Below are 19,670 nucleotides of genomic sequence, written 5' to 3' on the forward strand. Positions count from 1 at the left end.
AAAGCTGACCAACTGGCCACTTAACCGCTTCTCCCCGGGGTGATTAATTGGGAAACCAAATCTCCTGACTGGACTAACAACTAACTCTACTCCCCTCATTCCAGGGAGCACTTCTGCCCAGAGGACTAAAGAAAGCTCAAGCTCTGATTCCAGCCACTGCTAAGGCAGCAGAATTGGGTTAATTCACAGAAGGGGTGGCAGAATCACACCACCAGCCTCTCTTCCCTCGCCAGCCCCTAGAAGGGTGAGCGTGTATTTACCCCTTATTTGACCAGACAGGTCACACGCCGCGCTGCTGGAGACCCGACGTTAGAGGCTTGCTCGCACGTCTCACCATTTGTACACCATGGAATTCCTGTCTAGAATTTGCGAGCTTGTGCTTTGTGGAGGTTGTGGACGAGTGTGTCTCATGAGAGACTTCCAGCTTCGTGGCTGAGTCGACCCTTTCACGGTAAGATGGGAAAAAAGCGTCACTACCAAGAGCGGCGTTCGAGAAGTTACCTGAATTCGAGCCATACGTCTGGATTTAGGTAAAAAGTAGATTGAAAAACAAAAAACAGAATTAGATGGGTAATTCAATGCTGTGGCCACCTGGGTAGCAGGGACTCCAGGCAGGTCCGCAAAGGCAGCGGAGCGAAGAGCACTTTCCTTCGTTCGAATGAAGACATCAGAGGTGGCGCCCAGCCCGGGCTCAGCAATACACGGGGGCTTCCCTGCTTTCTCAGGAGCAAACCTGCCAGGTCGACCCTCTTTCTAAAGGGTTTAACCAGCCCTCCCGGAGCGCTGGGTGCCAGAGTTTATAGCCTTGGGCACCTCTTCATGACTCACTCCTTACAAATGTAAATGCACGAGCCAGTGCGCCCGTAGGTCCCGACCCGCCTCCTCGCCTGCGATCCGAGCACCTCCTGCCCCTGCCCTGCGCACCGCTCGGGACGCGCACCCTGCGGCCGCCCCGCAGCTCTGCGCAGGGAACGTTAAGAGCCACAGCCCCGCCGCGTCCACAGATGCGGCCTTAAAACAAAAGAGGCGCCGGGGGAGGGTTGGACCTGGCCCTCACCCCCTCCCCGCCAAGTCGGGGCCGCCCGCCCCCTCCGCCCCGGCTCCCCGTGTGCGCATGAGCAGAGGCGCCACCCTCGGTTCCTCCCAGGGCGAAACTTTCTAATTCCCTTCTTTGGGCTCCGGGGCTGCCAGGAGCCGGGAGAGCGCTCGCCCCGCCGGGTGAGGAGAACAAAGTGGCGGCGCGATTTTTCCCTCCCCATCCCCCCGCTTCCGTGGGAGCGGCAGGAAATGCGAGGGCCCCTCTCTTCTCCCTGAATATTTGCCTTTTTTTTTTCTCTCCCTCTCCAGAAAGGAAGACGGCGGAAAAGAGCCGGCGGCTCGGCGGCCGTGTTCTCCCCTCCTCTGCTGTGTCCCCTCGGCTGCAGGGACTGGCCATGGGGCGGCTCCAGATGTTCGCGTTCAGTTTCTTAGGTAATTCCGAGGAAACGGTGGGGGAAGGGCGTGGGCTTGGACGCGGGGAAAGAATAAACCAAGCTGTTGGTCCCAGCTTCGGGGGAGCCTGGGGGATCGGGAGGGGGAATCGGGAGAGGGGCCCGGTGGAAATTCTGCGCTGGGATTAAACGCCAGCGCCCTGGGTGGTAGCCAGGGACGGTGTGCGAGGATCGCAGGCGACTGCATCGCGGGGGGCTGTGTCAGAGCTCCGGGTGCTCCCGCGGCTGCCTCTCTGGGCTTGGCATCTCCGGCCCTTTCTCGGTGGGTCTCTCCGTCGCTGGGGTCAGGCTTCATGGGGTGGAGGGCTCGCCAGGAGCCCATTTTCCGGGAAAGTGCCCCGAGCTGAGCGCAGGCTTCGTCCTGGGAACAGATTGGGGCCATGTGGCTTTAATTAAGCATCAATGTTTGCCCCCGGATGGCGCCAGAAACAGCTGGACCGGGAGCGTCCCCGGAATGACGAATTGTTGAAGCCAATCCAAAGCCGCAGGGACTGTCCACCGGCCCCTCGCTCGGGAGAGTGGCGTCCCCCGCGAGCCCCACCATCCCCCGTCGCCGGGCGAAGCGCCCGCGTCCTCCGAGCGTGCATGCACACACACTCACGCGCCCGCACGCTCAGATTTCCGCGCACACACACGCGCTGTCACGCCGAGGATATACAGGCTGCCGCGTGCGCGCGGGTTCACAGACACACACGTGCGCAAGTACGGGTGTGCGGCGTTTGGCCACCTGCCTCCCTGCGCCCAGGTCCAGGCGTGTCGAAGTGCCCGGAGCTGCTTCCCGGGCAGATTAGGGTGGGCGCGAGTATAGGTGGGTTTCCTGGGAGTGATGCTCTTGGTTGCTGGACAAACTTGACGTCTCTGTTTCTGTCTGAATCCTCCTCTCCGCGTCCTGCCTTCCCGGCCTCGATCATCTCCCCATTGTGTCTCTTTTCTGTGTATCCTGCTTTTTTTCTGAATCTACTCTCTCCCCGCCCCTGCTTATTCCCTTTGCTGGGGCCCGCTCCCTGCTTGTGCCCTACCCTGTCGCCTGACCCTTCCACAGCCCTGTGCGGAGCCCAAGTGAGTGCTCAAGAACCCGAGTTCAGCTACGGCTGCGCGGAGGGCAGCTGCTACCCGGCCACCGGTGACCTTCTCATCGGCCGAGCCCAGAAGCTCTCGGTGACCTCGACCTGTGGGCTGTACAAACCCGAGCCTTACTGTATCGTCAGCCACCTCCAGGTGAGGGGAGAGATGGCTCCAGGCTCTGCACGCGCGAGCCTCCTCCAGTCCAGACCGAAGGGGAAGGCCCAGGGGACTCCGCATCCTGCCAGCGATCCAGATAGGAAGCGCCGCAGCCAGGGAGTCCCGGGATTAGGCTGGTAGCTCTCACCCTTTTGCACTGTGGTGGCTCACAGTTTGCACAGTTGCATCCGCCAAACATTTCCTGACGCGGCCACAGTCAGTGTGGAAAGGCAGGGCTGCAGACAGCTCTGGTGGCCCTGCCCCCAAGCCCTGACCTCTAAAAGACCCGGGCGTCTAAAAGACCCGTGTCTTTTTTTGTTGTTGGTTGGTTTGGTTTGTTTTTTAATCCTTTTCTCTCTGGAAATGTATATAAAAGGTGGTTTAACCTCTTCTTTTTTATATACTGAGTGGTGATCTTGGCCTTTTCCCAAATCTTTCACTTGGATAAAGAGTATTCCAGCACTGACAGACACCTTGCAAGGTCACTCCCGTCATGGAGAAAAACACTCCAGTGTTTTTGTCTCCTCATTTGGTGCTGTTCCCATCTACTTCCATTAGATAGCAGAATCAGATGCTTGCTTTTTCCAGAATGCCCTGGTTGCCATGGTACCCGCTAGAGGAGGACCAAAATGAAATTTCCGAGTGTTATCTGTTTCTAAAAGTAGACCCAGATCCTAGCTTTCAAAGGTCACGTTTTTTGTTGTTGTTGTTGTTTCGTTTTTTTGGCGGTACAGCGGCCTCTCACTGTTGTGGCCTCTCCCATTGTGGAGCGCAGGCTCAGTGGCCATGGCTCACGGCCCCAGCCGCTCCGCGGCATGTGGGATCTTCCCGGACCGGGGCGCGAACCCGTGTACCCTGCATCGGCAGGCGGACTCTCAACCACTGCGCCACCAGGGAAGCCCCAAAGGTCACGTTTTTAATAAAACATAATTTTAAAAGAAGGCTCAAAGCATAAACCACCGAGAATCAAAATCCCTTTCTTTGATTTTGTAAAGGGAGGCAGGTATCTCTGGCCTCTAAAGCCAGCGTAAGGGCTTAATCTCCTGCGCAGGGCAAGTGCCAAGCCACTTGCTTGAAACTTTGTCACTGCACCCGCCTGCAGATCTGCCCTTCAGGAGTGGGACAGAATACCGTGTGGTTTGCAGGCAGATGCCTTCAAATGGAGTCACGTTTACAAAGCAGGAGGAGAGCCCATTCTGGAGACCTGATAAATTAAACCAAAGGAATGTGGTAAAGTGGATTCCACTTACTTGCTTCCAGGTTTATACGGAGATGTCTAGACTGCTTCCTCCTGATTAGAAGGGAGGCTGTAATTAAACTTTTTTTAAGTTCTGGTAATTGTTCTCCAGTATTAGTTTCCTTGGCTACAAGTTACTGAAGGCAGTTGATGTTACCTTTTCTAATATTAGCATGTAAATTTTACCCAAAATATTATGCTAACATTTACCTCCGAGGCCAGGGCATCCTGTAAATGAGTCACCAGATCCTGAAACCAGCTTTGACCAGAATGAGAATTGGATTATTTGCCTTAAAAGCAAGTAGAGCCAGACTCTCTGGTTTATGGGATTAGCCATGAAATTGTGGAGGACTCTTCACAGATATTAGAGCCTAAAGAAAGGCACTGGATGTGTACTTCTCTCAGACGTTGAACAGGTGAAAAATTGAGGCAGGAAGCCTAAGTATTTTGTCCAGGGTCCCATTGTATTCCTGACTTCTAGTTGGTACATCTTGCCAGTCTCTAAATCCTTTTGGGAGGAGGGTGATAAGTAATAGCTAGCTAAATAAATACAAACGTAAAAAGTACAGTCAGTTGATACTGTCCTTATAAGATTACCACTCTTGCTTAAATGTTGTCTGTAAGATGTGTGTGGGTCTCTATAGATTTCCATCTCAGTGTCACTTTCAGACCTAAGAGTAATATGCATTTCAGAAAATCTTAGAGAGCAAAGCCTTATGTGGAAAAGGGAACTTTAAGTGATGCTGTTTATAATTCACAGTGATGCAGTGCAATGAGGGCTCTTTTGGCTGTGACCCCCATTTTAGGGAAAAGGAAAGTGAGAAGAGAGAAGTTCAAAGCTACTCTAAAACCTAAAGTATATTTTTAGTTCGGGTCCAATTTGGCATTCTTTGAATTGGTCCCAGTTTTCAGTGCTCCCAACATGAGAGTCTGGTGTCCTCTTCCTGGATATTCTGAGCAGTTTGTAGGCTAGCCTGCTCGCTGCCACTGCGAATTCACTGCTGGGGCAGAGGAGAAGCTAAGAAATCTTTATCTGTAGTTCCCAAAGCTGCTTAAATACGTCTGCCTAATAACTGGTTTCTGCTTTACATAGGTTTTTGAAAATCAGGCCAATTGAACTGTTCTCTTTTTATTTTCAGTTTCCTTTATGTCAGCAAAAATTCTCTAAAAGCTCCTCTGCAGTTTGCTTCAAGAGTAAACTTCTCCAGTTATTCACTGAGATTAAGTCTTAAGCCTAGAACTTTCATTTTGATTAAATTAATAGCTTGTGGAAACAATGCCGCCTTCTACTTTTGACCTTGAAGTTGCAAGAGAAGAGGAAAATTTCAGGAGTATTTCATACTCAGTTAAGTTAAAAAGTGAAAGACGTATGACAGGTCATTTAAGTAATTTTGGCACATGCATTTTTCTTGAAGCAAGTAGGTTGGGTTTTTGTATTGTGGGCTTGATTTTGGTGTGTGTGTGTGTGTGTGTGCACGCACGATTGCTTCCTAGACTCATAGAACTGACTTTGCTTTCAGGAGGACAAAAAATGCTTCATATGCAATTCACAAGATCCTTATCATGAAACCCTGAACCCTGACAGTCATCTCATTGAAAACGTGGTCACGACATTTGCTCCAAACCGTCTTAAGATCTGGTGGCAATCTGAAAATGGTATGTGGTTGGTATGGGGATAAGTTCCAAAGAGTGTGATGGGTCACCTGGAAGGGGTTTACGGGCTAGTGGGTGTTTGTAATTACGATTGGTTTCTCTATCCTGGAATTATGGCCTTTGACAGATTTACTGCCTGAAGCACTAACTTCTCTTGGTAAAATCCGATCTTTCTTCCTGAAGTATGCACTTCCTATAAGAAAGAGGTCTTTCATGCGAGACCAAAGGAGTATTTCATAGTCTTCATACTGAGGGGGCCTTGGGGAGCGTGGGCATGGGCCGGGGGCAGTCTGGGGAGGGCGTGGGAAGGCCCTGCATCATCTCAGGCCCTTATTCCTCCACAAAACAGCATCTTTCATTTTCATCAACCCCAAAGGAAAGGGCAGAATCAACGCCCACCATCTTCTTTCCATCTAGAGAACATTTAATCATAGTACTCTGAGTATACATTAGATGTAGTTTTTCAGACTCAACGTGGATAATGACCCCAAGTCAGCTTTTCCAGTGAGTGTGTGAATCCCACCGTTTTTCCTTTCTTTGCCTCTTGGGTTTTGGTTTAATAAATTCATCAAATATGATACTGTTGCAGTACAACTAAGCCCAAATTAGTTTTGCATTTGTTTCAAACTTGAATTCTGAAATTTGAGGATTAAAGGTAGAGTTAATGTGTTTGTCATTAACAATGTTACCATTAGATCTTTTGTTTTTGATTAATTTATTTTTGGCTGCGTTGGGTCTATGTCGTACGCGTGACCTTTCTCTAGTTGCAACGAGCAGGGGTTACTCTTCATTGCGGTGTGCAGGCTTCTCATTGCGGTGGCTTCTCTTTTTGTGGAGCACGGGCTCTAGGCGTGCAGGCCTCAGTACTTGCGGCATGTGGGCTCAGTACTTGCGGCATGTGGGCTCAGTAGTTGTGGCTCGAGGGCTCTAGAGCGCAGGCTCAGTAGTTGTGGCACACGGGCTTAGTTGCTCCACAGCATGTGGGATCTTCCCAGGCCAGGGATCGAACCCATGTCCCCTGCATTTGCAGGCGGATTCTTAACCACTGCGCCACCAGGGAAGTCCTGACCACTAGATCTTTTTTACAAAACATTTATGAGAAAGGACTCTCAAAGAAGTGAATCTAAGCCTGGGCAGAGAAAGCCTGGGACTTCTGAAACCACATAGAGCTTACGACAAATGTGGGATGTTTCTGACTGTCCACGTTTTTCCAGTGAGACCGAAAGACAATTAGAAGAAGGATGCCTCAACATCAGTATCAAGTTGATAGACAGTAAAATAGTTCATCACGTGCTGTTGTTCTAGAGGAGGGTTTTTCTTGGTTACATCAGGACTTAATCAGTCTCTACAACTTTGAGTTTGTGGGACAAAAGAGGCCAAATGCCAGAAAGAAGGGATTTTCAAATAGAGGGGTTTGAGGGCGCTGTCACTCTGTCACAAGAGATCAGATGAGATTAGATGGATGGAACTTAGTTTTAGAAAGTCAGACTGAATGTTACTGTCCCCTCTCATCTCTCTGCTGTCTGATAGGTCACAAGTGAAGACTTTGTTTAGGAATGTGATTTTATCTATTTATGTTTTGTCCAAGATGAGCTTTACGTGATGTGACGTGTTAAATTTATCAGTGCTCAGGCCCAGAAACAGTCTTGGAATGTGCACCTACTTTTAACTTACCCTTCATGATGCTTTACTACTAGGTCCGACAGAAATCAAGTACACCATAGAAGAATGATCTCATTTCTTTTCTCCGTGGATTTTTCTTCCCATATTTAAAAAAAAACAAAAACAAAAACAAACCTGCAGTGCTTTATCAGGTTAGGAATCTAAAATGGAATGCGCTTTTCAAGCCCACATTGCCGGATATGTTCTTATGTTACAGAACTGGTCCTAGTCTTTCTTGTACTTTACGCTATTTCGTTATCTCTTCATTTTAAACAAATAGTGCAGGTTTTTAAAAGCCTGGGAAAGGAGAGACAGATAGTTGCTTAGCTAACCTTGTCGTGGAGAGTAGGTTTGTAGTACAGTTTCTTTCTAATAAGTTAGATAAGGTTAGTTAGCACGGCTGTTTTTCTTTAACATTCCAACTAACTCATATCCGTTCCAGTGACCACTTCCCCCCCCACCCCCATCCCCAATTGACTTGGCGGTTGTCCAGTGGGAGAGTTTATTTCAAAAGTCCTACTGATTTCCCGAAAATACACCAGCCTGTGACATCATTCATCCCGACACATTCCTGTCTTCCTGCATTTAAGACTTCTTTTGCTTCAGAAGATGGACCCCCAAAAGCTCTCTCGAGCACAGGAAATGTGGAAAGGTCTCCTTCGCTAAACAGGCAGGCTTGAGGGCCCAAGGGATTGGGGAGGAGGTGCTTTCCCTCCCTGGAATTCCAGTGGATTGACCCCCAGGGCATAGTGCAGCGGCTCATTTGTTTGTTCAGGCTTTCCCCTGAAAGGGAAGATGTTAGTATTTGTTCTGGGCCAGTTTATTTATTTGACCCATTCTTTGTCTCTTTGGCATTGTTTCTCAGTTGTGGAAATGCACCCAAAGGCTTCTCCATCAGGGATAGGTTTTTCTAAATTGGAGTGTAACTCACAAAACGTGGTGGACTCTTATTTGTTTTCTTTGCTGCTGCACAGAACAAAAGGAATATGTTTGTGTCGACTGGAAGAGGATTGTGTTCCTGGGCTTCAGACAGCAAAGCTGAACCCCTACTGTGCACAGGAAGTGCCCCCTCTTGTTTCGCCTTTGAGAAAGTCCCTTGGCTAAGTGGGTTGGGAAGACTTTTCATTTTTTTCCTAAGCAAAAGATGTCTTTCTTGACAGCAACTAAAGGCTGTCATTCTGACATTCTGCCAGATGTCTTGTTCCAGGGAATACATTCAATACGTTGAACTCCAGAATAATTGATGAACAACTGAAGAATCATTCTGAGATGTGCTCCGTCACCTGAATCAAGCCAGGGTTTTATCATTATTTATCTTACCTTCAGCTTAAGATGGACCGCAGAGAGAACTCCTATGCGGAGCCTAAGGATACTTGAAGAGAATTGTCTCAGTTGTTCACAGATGTTCCCGTTTACCTTGCTGTTTCCTTTTGTCTTTTCAAAAAAATCTCCTGTAGGCGTGGAAAATGTAACCATCCAACTGGATTTGGAAGCAGAATTCCATTTCACTCATCTCATCATGACCTTCAAGGTAAGGTCTAACTTTCTCACAAATTTCAAAATGGATGGCTGTTGCAGGTTGGCCTCAGTGGGAACCTAAACATTATTATTGCTATAAATTGGGATAATTGAACAGCTTTTCAACATGGGCATGAAGAACTATGCTTAACAGATACTCTCTCTTCATGGCCGTAAGTAGAGAGAGCCACTGTTCTAAGATGATTCGACTGTAAACTTTTAATTAGATATCTGTTTATTTCCCCATGGAGACAGGCAGCTTTGACCTGCTCCCAAATCATAGTAAGACATCTGGAGAGTCAGTCCCTGCTCCCTTGGGTTGATGTTTTAATGCTGACTTTGGTAACTGAAAAGGAAGTGTATTATCTTTAGTTTTCAAGGTTTTGCAAAATATGTGGGAACGGTTTTTGAGTTCCTTAAGAAATGTGCTTGCCTTCTTCAACGTGGATTTTTCCCATCCTTTTTCTTTGAGAGATGTAAAATGACTCCAGGACTAGGGAATGTCTGTGTACAAAGTCCCTTTGTTTCTTCTTAAGCAGCTGCCTGGAAATGACAGGCTTCACATGGCTTAAAGTACATGTTGGTGCACACAAAACCTATAATTTACTTATTGCTTCTCAGATTAAAATCACTTTTGAATCGTTTTCAGTTGGGGGCCTTATCTACACCTTCTCAGGTTTGGAAAAGGTGCCAGGGGTAGGTTTACAGTGTGGGCAGGTAGCCATGAAAGTCTTGCTTGTGTCCTCTGCCTAAGCCTGGGCGGCCAAGGGCCAGGGGTGGGCGTGGAAGTCACAGCGTGACTAGAAGGGATGCTGGGCTGCTGGTCCCCAGGCCTGAGCTCCATTGCTCCTCCACGGGAACCTGCTGTTGCTGGTTGGGGTGGGCGGGGGGAAGGTTTACACGGTGGCACCTGGTCCTGCGAGGGATTAGGGAGGACTTTTCCTAAACCACGCCTTGTCCCTTCATTGGCCCACGTGCTCAACCTGGCAGTTAGAAGTGAGACTCAGCTTCGGATGTTGCCTTCACGTTATGGGACACCTAAAAATACTCAAAATCGTCTTTATGAATGTTTAGGGTCCTATCTTTTGCTTTGTTCGTTTTCTCCTTTTAAAAGGTAAAACTACCTTTTATGGGTAGTTCATTTATATCCAAAAGTCGGGTGGGCACATATCCTGTAGTTGAATACTCATTCAAGTGAGTACAATGGGCCAAAGATGAAATTCTGTGCAGAAGTGCTGAAAGTCAAACAGAGGAGGTGGTGATTAAACTGAGACCTAAAGAATGGGTCCAAGTTGGCACAACTCATCCTTTGGGCCCCTAGTTCACGTGTGAAAAGCAACATCTACAGGATTGCACAGATTTGGGTGTGACTCCCCATTCTGTCCCTTACTGGCGTGTGTGGCCAGAGCTTCTCCTTCCTCTTTGGTAAAATGGGAAGAAAAATAACGCCTGCATTATAGGGATGATCTTACCACCCTGGCGTATAGTGGGAGCCTGATTGCTTTTGTATATGCTGATGCTTGGTATGTAGTAATTGCTTTACAAATACGGCCTAAATAAGTGGATAAATGAATTCAGTCATCTTCTGTTTGTAAGAAACTGCCTTAGATTTTAAAGATAGCATGTTCCTGCTCTGCGCTGTCCGGAAGCTCCAGTCTTCTAGGGGAGAAATACGTACTTGCAAATAACTTACAATACAAGGTAGGATGTGCTCACTGCTATAGCAGAAGTTTGGATAAAGTACGTGGGCAGGGAGGAGGGTGAGATTCATTTTTGCCTGGGATAAAGGAGAAAGCTTTACGAAGAGGGGACTGAGATTGCACTTGACCTGGGCCAGGAAGAGTGAGCATGACTTTAGGGAGAGCGGGTAGAAGAAAACCCTTCTTGGCAGTGTGAGAGCAAAGCTGTAGTGGTGGGACAGTTCGGGCAGAGTTTGTTCAACACGTACAATGTAGATGTACCTTGAACTTGGGCTAGTGAAGGGAGGAGCGGGAAGTAAGGTTACAGCCAGAAGGACTTTGCTTCCTTGCTGAGGGGTGTGAACTTTATAGAAAATGGGGAGCCATCGACAGGAAATGAGACCTGTGTTTCGGGAAGGGAGCCAAGAGGAAATACAGAGGAGGGCCTGGGGCATGGAGACGAGAGGGCGCAGAGGCAGGGGGCTCTCAAGGTCAGCGGTAAGGGGGAGCTGGAACTGACTTAGGCAGGGGTGGTGTTAACGCAAAGGCTGCCTGTGGCTGTCAAGTAGGAGGAAGCCTCCTGCTGCAACCCGGAGTCCTGACAGTGTGACTTGGAGAGCTTTTCCCAGTCCCACGTCGCCCCTTGCTGCCCTCTCTGCTACCCTCTGCTACTGTTGCCTTGGAGAGTCATTGCCGAGAGGAGAGCCCTTGTTTTCTAAGGGAGTCAGTCGGACCCTTTAGAATCAAAGACTCGGCCATGAATTGGAGAAGGAGTAGAAGCAGACAGCAGAAGGCAGGGATGAATCAAAAATTACTGAGATGTCCAAGCTGGGGAACTAGGAGGGTGGTGATACCATTGAGTGGTGAGGACAGGTAGGGGTCGAGGATGAAGAGTGTGTTTATTCCTTTTTTTTAAAATTTATTTTATTGAAGTATAGTTGGTTTACAATGTTCTGTTAAGTTCTGCTGTATAGCAAAGTGATTCCATTATGAAAACGAATGTATATATGTATTATTTTCCATTATGGTTTATCACAGGATATTGAATATACTTCCCTGTGCTATACAGTAGGACCTTGTTGTTTATCCGTTCTGTATATAATAGTTTGCATCTACTAATCCCAAACTCCCAGTCCATCCCAACCCCCTCCCCCTTGGCAGTCACAAGTCTGTTCTCTACGTCTGTGAGTCTGTTTCTGTTTCATAGATATAAGTTCATTTGTGTCATATTTTAGATTCCACATAATAGGTGATAGTGTATGGTATTTGTCTTTCTGTTTCTGACTTAGTGTGATAATCTCTAGGTCCATCTGTGCTGTTGCAAATGGCATTATTTCATTCCTTTTTATGGCTGAGTAGTATTCCATTGTATATATATACCACATCTTCTTTATCCATTCATTTGTTGATGGACGTTGAGGTTGCTTCCACGTCTTGGCTTTTGTGAATAGTGCTGTTATGAACACAGGGGTGCGTGTATCTTTGCATTATAGTTTTGTCTGGGTGTATGCCCAGGAGTGGGATTGCTGGATCATTGAAAGTGTGTTTGTTCTAACTCGTGTTTGCGTGGACATGGCTGTTTACTAAGTGGATTAGATTTTCTTAGGGTAGCAAAACCCAGTTAGCATATCCACAGTCTGTTTTTGTTCATGGCCAAAGGTTTCCAAACTCACAGCCCTTTTGTTTAGTATAAATTCAGAGGCAGCTATGCAGCAGAGGCCTGAGAAGGTCAGTGACTCAGCAATGAACATGGAAAGGCTTCCCTTCTGTAGGTAAAATGTGTTGTCGCAGTTTCCAGCAGTTTCCTAACTTCACAGAAAATTGGATAACTCGTCAATGGCCTTTTGGAACTCAGAAGGTTCCAGAAGGGAGAGAGAAGGAAGCATAACCAGGACTGGCTATAAGGCTTTTCGTCTCTGCTGTCTTGTGCCACAGAGACATCAGGCTAGTCTCTCTCCAAAGTGTTGCCACCCATGAGGCAGGTCCCCTGGGGAGTTTGCCTTGGTTCAGTTATTGGGTTTTTCCCCCCTTTGTTTAAAATTTTTAGTCTAATACTCTCTTGGGTTTAATAAAGTATCATTTTCTCATATTTCTGAATAGGTTAAAAAAAAAAAAACCTGAGCAACTAGTAAATGTATAAGTCAAGGAATCTGTCGAAATGTGGCTTTCCATTTCCTTACCCTTGTCTCCTTTTATCCGTGAGAAATGCCATCAGGATTATGAAGGATGGTGCAAGGAGAGCTGGGCAGGTACTAGTTTTCACCCTTAGTTGTCACCCAGATTTCTGTCAAGCATTTGTTTTATTTGTTTTTATGGTCCTGTTCAAGTTCTTGTATTGGTCGTCTTGGCCCCCAACATTTACTCTCTTTAAAAAATTTTTTAATTTTTATTTATTTATTTTTGAGGTACGCGGGCCTCTCACTGCTGTGGCCTCTCCCGTTGCGGGGCACAGGCTCCGGACGCGCAGGCTCAGCGGCCACGGCTCACGGGCCCAGCCGCTCCGCGGCATGTGGGATCTTCCCGGACCGAGGCACGAACCCGCGTCCCCTGCATCGGCAGGCGGACTCCCAACCACTGCGCCACCAGGGAAGCCCTACTTTTATGTATTTGTAAAGGTTACTTTCCATTTACAGTTATTAGAAAATACTGGCCGTACTCCCTGTGTTGTACAACACAAAACATCCTGGAGCCTGTCTTCTACCAAGTAGCTTGTGCCTCCCACTTCCCCACCCCTCCGTCGCCCCTCCCCCGCCCCCCACTGGTAACCACTAGTTTGTTCTCTGTATCTGTGAGTCAAGCACTGGTGTGAATTCAGAAGTGAGTGTCTCTTGAGCTTCCGTTTGCTGAGTTGCCTTAACTTTCTTGATCTTCCCCCATCGTCATGTGACCGCCACTCCCCGAAAGGCACTTACCTGCTCATCACTGTTGAAGCTTTTGCCTATTTTTAGGGCTCATTCTGCTTCATCTCTTTTTCCCCATTGCCCCTGTTCACCACACCCTCCTAAAGCTCCATCCTGCCTCAGTTTCCAGAATTCTTGTCTTTTTCCTCCTTCCTCTCTGACATCCATTTTTCAGGCTTCTATTACACCATTAGCCAGTGAGGCAGAAACGGTCTTCATTCAGCCTGGATTTGAAAGGTCTTCATCCAATCTGGACTGAAATCTCTCTGCCAATGCCTGGCGAGTTAACTGATGTCCCTGAGCCTCGATTTCCTCATCTGTCGGACAGATGTGTTGTTAAGGTATATTAGTTTGCCAGGGCTGCCATAACACAGTAGCACAGACTGGGTGGCTTGAACAACAGAAATGTATTTTCTAGGGTTCTCAAGGGACAAAGTTTGAGATCAAGGTGTCGGCAGAGTTGGTTTCTTCTGTGGCCTCTTTCTCTCCTTGACTTTTAGATGACTGTCTTCTCCTTGTGTCTTCACCTGGTCTTCTGTCTGGACCTGTCTGTGTCCTGATGTCTTCTTCTCAGAAGGACACCAGTCATATGTGATTAGGGTCCACTCCAGTGGCCTCACTTTACTTTAATTACCCTTTTAAAGACCCTATCTCCAAATACAGTTATAGTCTGAGGTACTAGGGATTAGGTCTTGAACATCAGAATTTGGGAAGGACACAGTTCAGCCCGTAATGGAAGGTTAAATGAAATAATGTGATTAAAGTTCCCAGCACCCCTCTCTTGTCTTCTATTAGCACTTTGTTGATGTTGGAGCACTGACTTGGCTCTCTTTTATCTTGTCCTTTTCTTTTTGAGGGGAAATTAAATATTTGGAGGTTTTAAATTATGTATACAGTGCCTCCCAAATCCATGTTTCAAGTTCCATTCTCATAGCTGAGTCCAAGACCATTGTTACCAGTTGTCCAGTGGGCGTCTCGATTTTGAGACCTTGCACGTAACTAGACCCAAACTACATGCCTTTGCTTCTCTTCTGTATCTTTGTTAGTAGTAGCACACACGCCCACCTACCTAAGCTCAGGGGTTCCTGTTTCTTTCTTCTCCCTCCCTTTCCGCTGGAATCAAACTGATCACCAAGTGCAATTCAGCATATTTTACTTCCAGTAAATTTTCAGAGCAGTCAATCCCATCCCTTTATCGCAGTCCACACTGTAATGCTTGAGTTAAGACCTTCATCTTTTTTCTGTTCACTTGGTTCCCTTGTCTCTTGTTTTGTCCATGTCCAGTAACTGCCGGAGTTGTTTTTCTGAAGTGCAATCTAAGCATTTCATTCTGTTCACTTAAATGTTTCAGTATTCCCCTTCATTGCATAAAGATAAAGTAAACCCCTTAGCATGGCAACAAATTCCTTCCCAACCAACCCCTCCTGCCACCTGTAACCATCTCTACCCACTGTCTGGAAAACACCCAGTTACCGTTTTAAGATAAGTTTGATGCCATCTTCTCTCTGAAGCATTCCCTAGTTGTGTGTGTGTGTGTGTGTGTGTGTGTGCGTGCGCGCGCATGCTAAAATATATGTAGCACAGAATTTGCTTTTTTAACCATTTTTAAATGTGCAATTCTGATGGCCGTAGGCATATTCACAATGTTGTGCGACCAACACCACTGTCTGCAGCACTTTTTCATCACCCCAGGTAGACACCCTGTTCCCATTAAGCAATAGCTCCTCATCACTCCCTCTTCCCAGCCCCTCTTTTTTTTTTTTTTTTTTTTCTTTTTTTGCGGTACACAGGCCTCTCACTGTTGTGGCCTCTCCTGTTGCGGAGCACAGGCTCCGGACGCGCAGGCTCAGCGGCCATGGCTCACGGGCTCAGCCGCTCCGCGGCATGTGGGATCTTCCTGGACCAGGGCACGAACCTGTGTCCCCTGCATCGGCAGGCGGACTCTCAACCACTGTGCCACCAGGGAAGCCCCTTCTCTGCCTCTCTTAACCTCTAACCTACTTTCTGTCTCTATGTACTTGCGTATTCCATATGTTTCATATAAGTGGAATCACACGTTATTCTTCTGTGTCTGGCTTATTTCACTTACAGTAATGTTTCCGAGGTTCATCCATGTTGTAGGAAGTATCAGAATTTCCTTCTTTTTTATTGCTGAATAATAGTCCATTGCATGTATATTTCACCTTTTGTGTATCTGTTTATCCACTGATGGACACTTGAGTGGTTTCCGCTTGTTGGCGATAGTGAGTGATGCTGCTCTGACTGTTCATGTACGAGTCTCCGTCTGAGTCCCTGTTTTCAGTTCTTTGGGGTGTGTAGCTGGAATTGCAGGATTCTCTAGCTTCTTGAGTTAGTAATTCCTTCCTCTTGTTTTCCCAAAGCACACCACACGTGACTCTATTATAGTGTTTGGCGAATTGTTTTGTAAATAATTTCTGCCCATTCCTGTACCTCATTGGACAGCATTAGTTACAGCATTTAGACCCCTGTCTGGTACCGAGTAGCTGTCATTACACATCTACTGAATGATTAAACGAATGAATGAAAGAAGGAACACTCAAGCTATAGCAGTCATGTCATGGGCATGGTGGCTAAATGCACCAAAACTTGTACGCTATTAAGGCCTATTTATAATCAGCTTCTAAAGAGGAACAGCTTATAAATAAATAAATAAATAAAGAGGAGCAGCTTATAAGTAAATGAAGAGGAGCAGCTTGCTAGTCTCCGGTAGGGTGGGAGGAAGCGCAAAATTTAGAGGCGAGACACTTTGCTGTGAAAAGAGGCTCCATGGAACAGCTGGAAATATTTGAAATCCAGCCACAGTCTGAAATACCAACCACATGCAGTCAGGGTTTGTGGCACACAATTGAATGACATTTTCCTCTGAGATTTTAAAATACAGATTACCAATAAAAGCGTCCAATGAGCCTCTTCCACCCTGCCTTTAGACATTCCGTCCAGCCGCTATGCTGATAGAACGATCGTCCGACTTTGGGAAAACCTGGGGCGTATACAGATACTTTGCCTATGATTGTGAGAGCTCGTTTCCCGGCATTTCCACTGGCCCCATGAAAAAAGTCGATGATATAATTTGTGATTCCCGATATTCTGACATTGAACCCTCAACGGAAGGAGAGGTTTGTTTGTTCTTTTTGTTTTCCATTCTACTTACAAATCTAGTTTTTGATCATTGCAAAAATACCAATTACTCTTATATCTATTTTTAGGTGATTTTTCGTGCTTTAGATCCTGCTTTCAGAATAGAAGATCCTTACAGTCCAAGGATACAGAGTAAGCTTGTTTTCAAATAAAAGCTTTAATGAAGAACAGCAATCATGGGAGAATGCTTACCCAGAGCACTGCTACCCAGAATCTAAATATGAAGTGCTAATTCTACCCTCTCCATTTCCTTCTTTCTTTGCAATGCTCTTGAAATTGGCAGTTATCAGTCCTCACTGAAGGGGAACACGTTTTGATAAGAGTAACAGGTTTGTGTCATAAGACCCCAAACCATTATGCTGGTCATAATACCTTATTTATTGCTCAGTATCATATATATATGACGTGTGTGTCTATATATATATCGCATATATGATATATATCATATATTATGCATACATATATATAATTATATACAGGTACAGATTAGGCCATTGTAACAAGGTGTCCCCAAAAATGCAGTGTCTCAAAAAAGTTGACTTGTCTCTTACGAAATCACCGAGGGAGATTTACAGATAAAGTACCATTCGCTTGCCGCAAGCAGGCTTACCAGTTAAAATACAGGATGATACCCGGTTCAGTATGAACTTTCAGATAAATAACAAATCATTTTTTTAGGATAACTATATCCCATGTGATATTTGTGACTGGTACGAGCCTATTCCATGCAATATTTGTGGTTAGTATAACCATGTGATATTTGGGACGTATTGCTACTGCAGTGATTAATTGTTTATCTGAAATTCAAATTTACTGAGCACCTTGTATTATTATTGCCAAATCTGGCAACTGTAGCCATTAGGTCACCCAGGTTTCCAGGTTCCCTCTGTCTTGTAGTCTGTATCCACATGGTTAGACCTGGATCAACCCCACCCTGTCCTTGTCCCAACCTGTGGGAGGGGACAATTAAAGGGTAAGCGACCTGAAGCCGAACATCACATCCATTCACACCCCATTGGCCAAAATTAGTCCCCTGGCTACACCGCAGGAGATGTGAGATGCTCTAGCTAGTGGCTGTGTGCGCTCTCTAACTCTTGGCTAGAGCTCTTACTGTCAAAAGAAGAAGAGAAGAAAGAATCCTGGGGGAAATTTTGAGGTCTCAGCCATATTCAATGTGCTCATTAAGATGAGGGTTGCAGTTGCATTTCACAGATGAGTCAACTGAGGCTCAGAGTTGGACTTACACGTATAAAGTGACGTGGCTATTTAATGAGAGATCCTGAACGCATGTGTTATGATTCTTAGAGCAGAGTGCTTTCCAGCAACCAGGCTCATGTCTTTACAGAAATACATTTTGATCTTGGTAGGCAGAATGGGCTTTGGAGTCTGGCACAGCTGGGTTTAAGTCCCAGCTCCAGCATATTAGAGCTCTGTGACCTTGGGCAAGTCATTTACTTACAACTTTTTTTTAGCTTCTACTTTTTCATCTGTAAATGGAGAGTCATATTGACCTCTGGTTGTTGTGGACGGAAAATGAGTAATGTATATAGATGACTCACCAAGGTGCCCAACGCATAGAAAACGTTGGGCCCGTGAAGCTGCTGCCACTGTTGGTGTCGTCACTGCCATCAGCTGTCACTCAGGCCTTCTGTAGACCCGGTCCTGCACCTCAGAGTGAGGATAAGGCCCCCTCTCCAGCTACTGAGGTGCAGTCAGTTGAGCAGAGGTGGGGTGAGGTCTTGCTGGTTTTTCTCAGTGGAGCATGGCCCTCCTTTGTACCAAAGCCCCGTGGCGCTTCCTGGCTCACAGCAGGGGAGAGTAGAATGGAAGGAGTCCAGGGAATATTGCCAGAAAAGTGCTGTTTCCCCACTTAATTTTACATATGGCCCAGACCGTGTCTGGTCTGTAATTTATTAAAGTCATAGAATGTACATAGAATGTACATTCTATTGTCAAACAAATATTTATTTTAAAGTTTTTATTTTTTTAATTTTATTGGAGTATAGTTGATTTATAATGTTGTGTTACTTTTAGGTGTACAGCAAAGTGATTCAGTTACACATGTACATATATTTGTTATTTTTCAGACTGTTTTCTCATATGGGTTATCCCAGAATATTGAGTAGAGTTCCCCGTGCTATCCAGTGGGTCCTTGCTGGTTATCTGTCTTGCCTATAGTAATGTGTATGTGTTCATCCCAAGCTCCTGATTTATCCCTCCCCCACCCGCCGCCATGTTTCCCCTTTGGTGAGCATAAGTTTGTTTTGGTTATCTGTAAGTCTTTCTGTTTCGTAAATAAGTTCATCTGTATCATTTTTTAAAATTAGATCCCACATATAAGCGATATTATGTGACATTTGCCTTTCTCTGTCTGACTTCCTTCACTTAGTGTGATATCAAACAAATATTTAAGGGTACATGCAGCCCTGTGCCATTTCTGAGTGAGCTCTGGGAGGCCTGCCCTCCCCACTCTCAAAATCCAGTTGCGAGAAATGTCCACACAGGCTCCATGACCAGCACCTCCTGGGTCCGTAAAAGGACTCACGGTCTGTTCCTTTAGGGTGAAATTTGTGGGACTTGGAGAATGTGCTGCCATTATAATTCTATTGTCTTCGGCTGTTAAATGGCATCAGAAAACCTATTCCTATATTAAAGAAGCATCCACTGTAACAGATCATGCTTTGGATTTACTTTGTAATCAAGGGAACAATATCTCTTTAGTTGTCCCTATTGTTGAGGCCTCCGAAACTCACTTCAGAAGTGATTGTGCCTCTTATAACAGCAGTAAATACGGAGCTTAGCTGTTGTTAAATATGGCAGGAGAGAGCGAGGGAGCTTATTTGCTCTGCTGAGGGCTTCCACAGAGATCACTCAAGGGCTTCTAAATACTCCAGCTGCTCTTCACGTTTGTTGTTTGGCCTCTTGTCAATAGGCGCTTGTGCTCGTATTGTGCAGGAGGAAATGTTGGCATTCAGAAGTTCCGTTCGGTGAAGTAGTACCACAGTTTCTCTGTTTGGTTTTTGATTTTACAAAGAGCCTAAGTTGAATGCATGGACTCACGAGCTTTCTCTTTCAACCCACAGCTATTTCTGTAGTCTTCATTGTAAGCTATGCATATATTATAAGTATTTAAAATTGTATCTGGGCTTTG

General features: G+C 46.2%; 1 protein-coding gene across 1 annotated transcript in view; it reads left to right on the top strand.

Moving 5' to 3' along the window:
- The first annotated feature begins 1,185 nt into the window (after positions 1 to 1,185).
- The window catches only part of LAMB1 (laminin subunit beta 1), a 73,736-nt gene continuing 55,251 nt past the window's right edge, over positions 1,186 to 19,670 (top strand). Inside the window, exons 1-7 of the mRNA XM_082846877.1 lie at positions 1,186 to 1,218; positions 1,348 to 1,470; positions 2,533 to 2,708; positions 5,469 to 5,604; positions 8,721 to 8,794; positions 16,309 to 16,497; positions 16,588 to 16,651. Coding sequence (XP_082703003.1) covers positions 1,434 to 1,470; positions 2,533 to 2,708; positions 5,469 to 5,604; positions 8,721 to 8,794; positions 16,309 to 16,497; positions 16,588 to 16,651 — 676 coding nt within the window. The 5' untranslated portion in view covers positions 1,186 to 1,218; positions 1,348 to 1,433. The remainder of the gene's footprint in view (positions 1,219 to 1,347; positions 1,471 to 2,532; positions 2,709 to 5,468; positions 5,605 to 8,720; positions 8,795 to 16,308; positions 16,498 to 16,587; positions 16,652 to 19,670) is intronic.

The sequence above is a fragment of the Leucopleurus acutus genome (assembly GCF_964270905.1).
Source record: "Leucopleurus acutus genome assembly, chromosome: 9".
In the NCBI taxonomy this organism is placed as follows: Eukaryota; Metazoa; Chordata; class Mammalia; order Artiodactyla; family Delphinidae; genus Leucopleurus; species Leucopleurus acutus.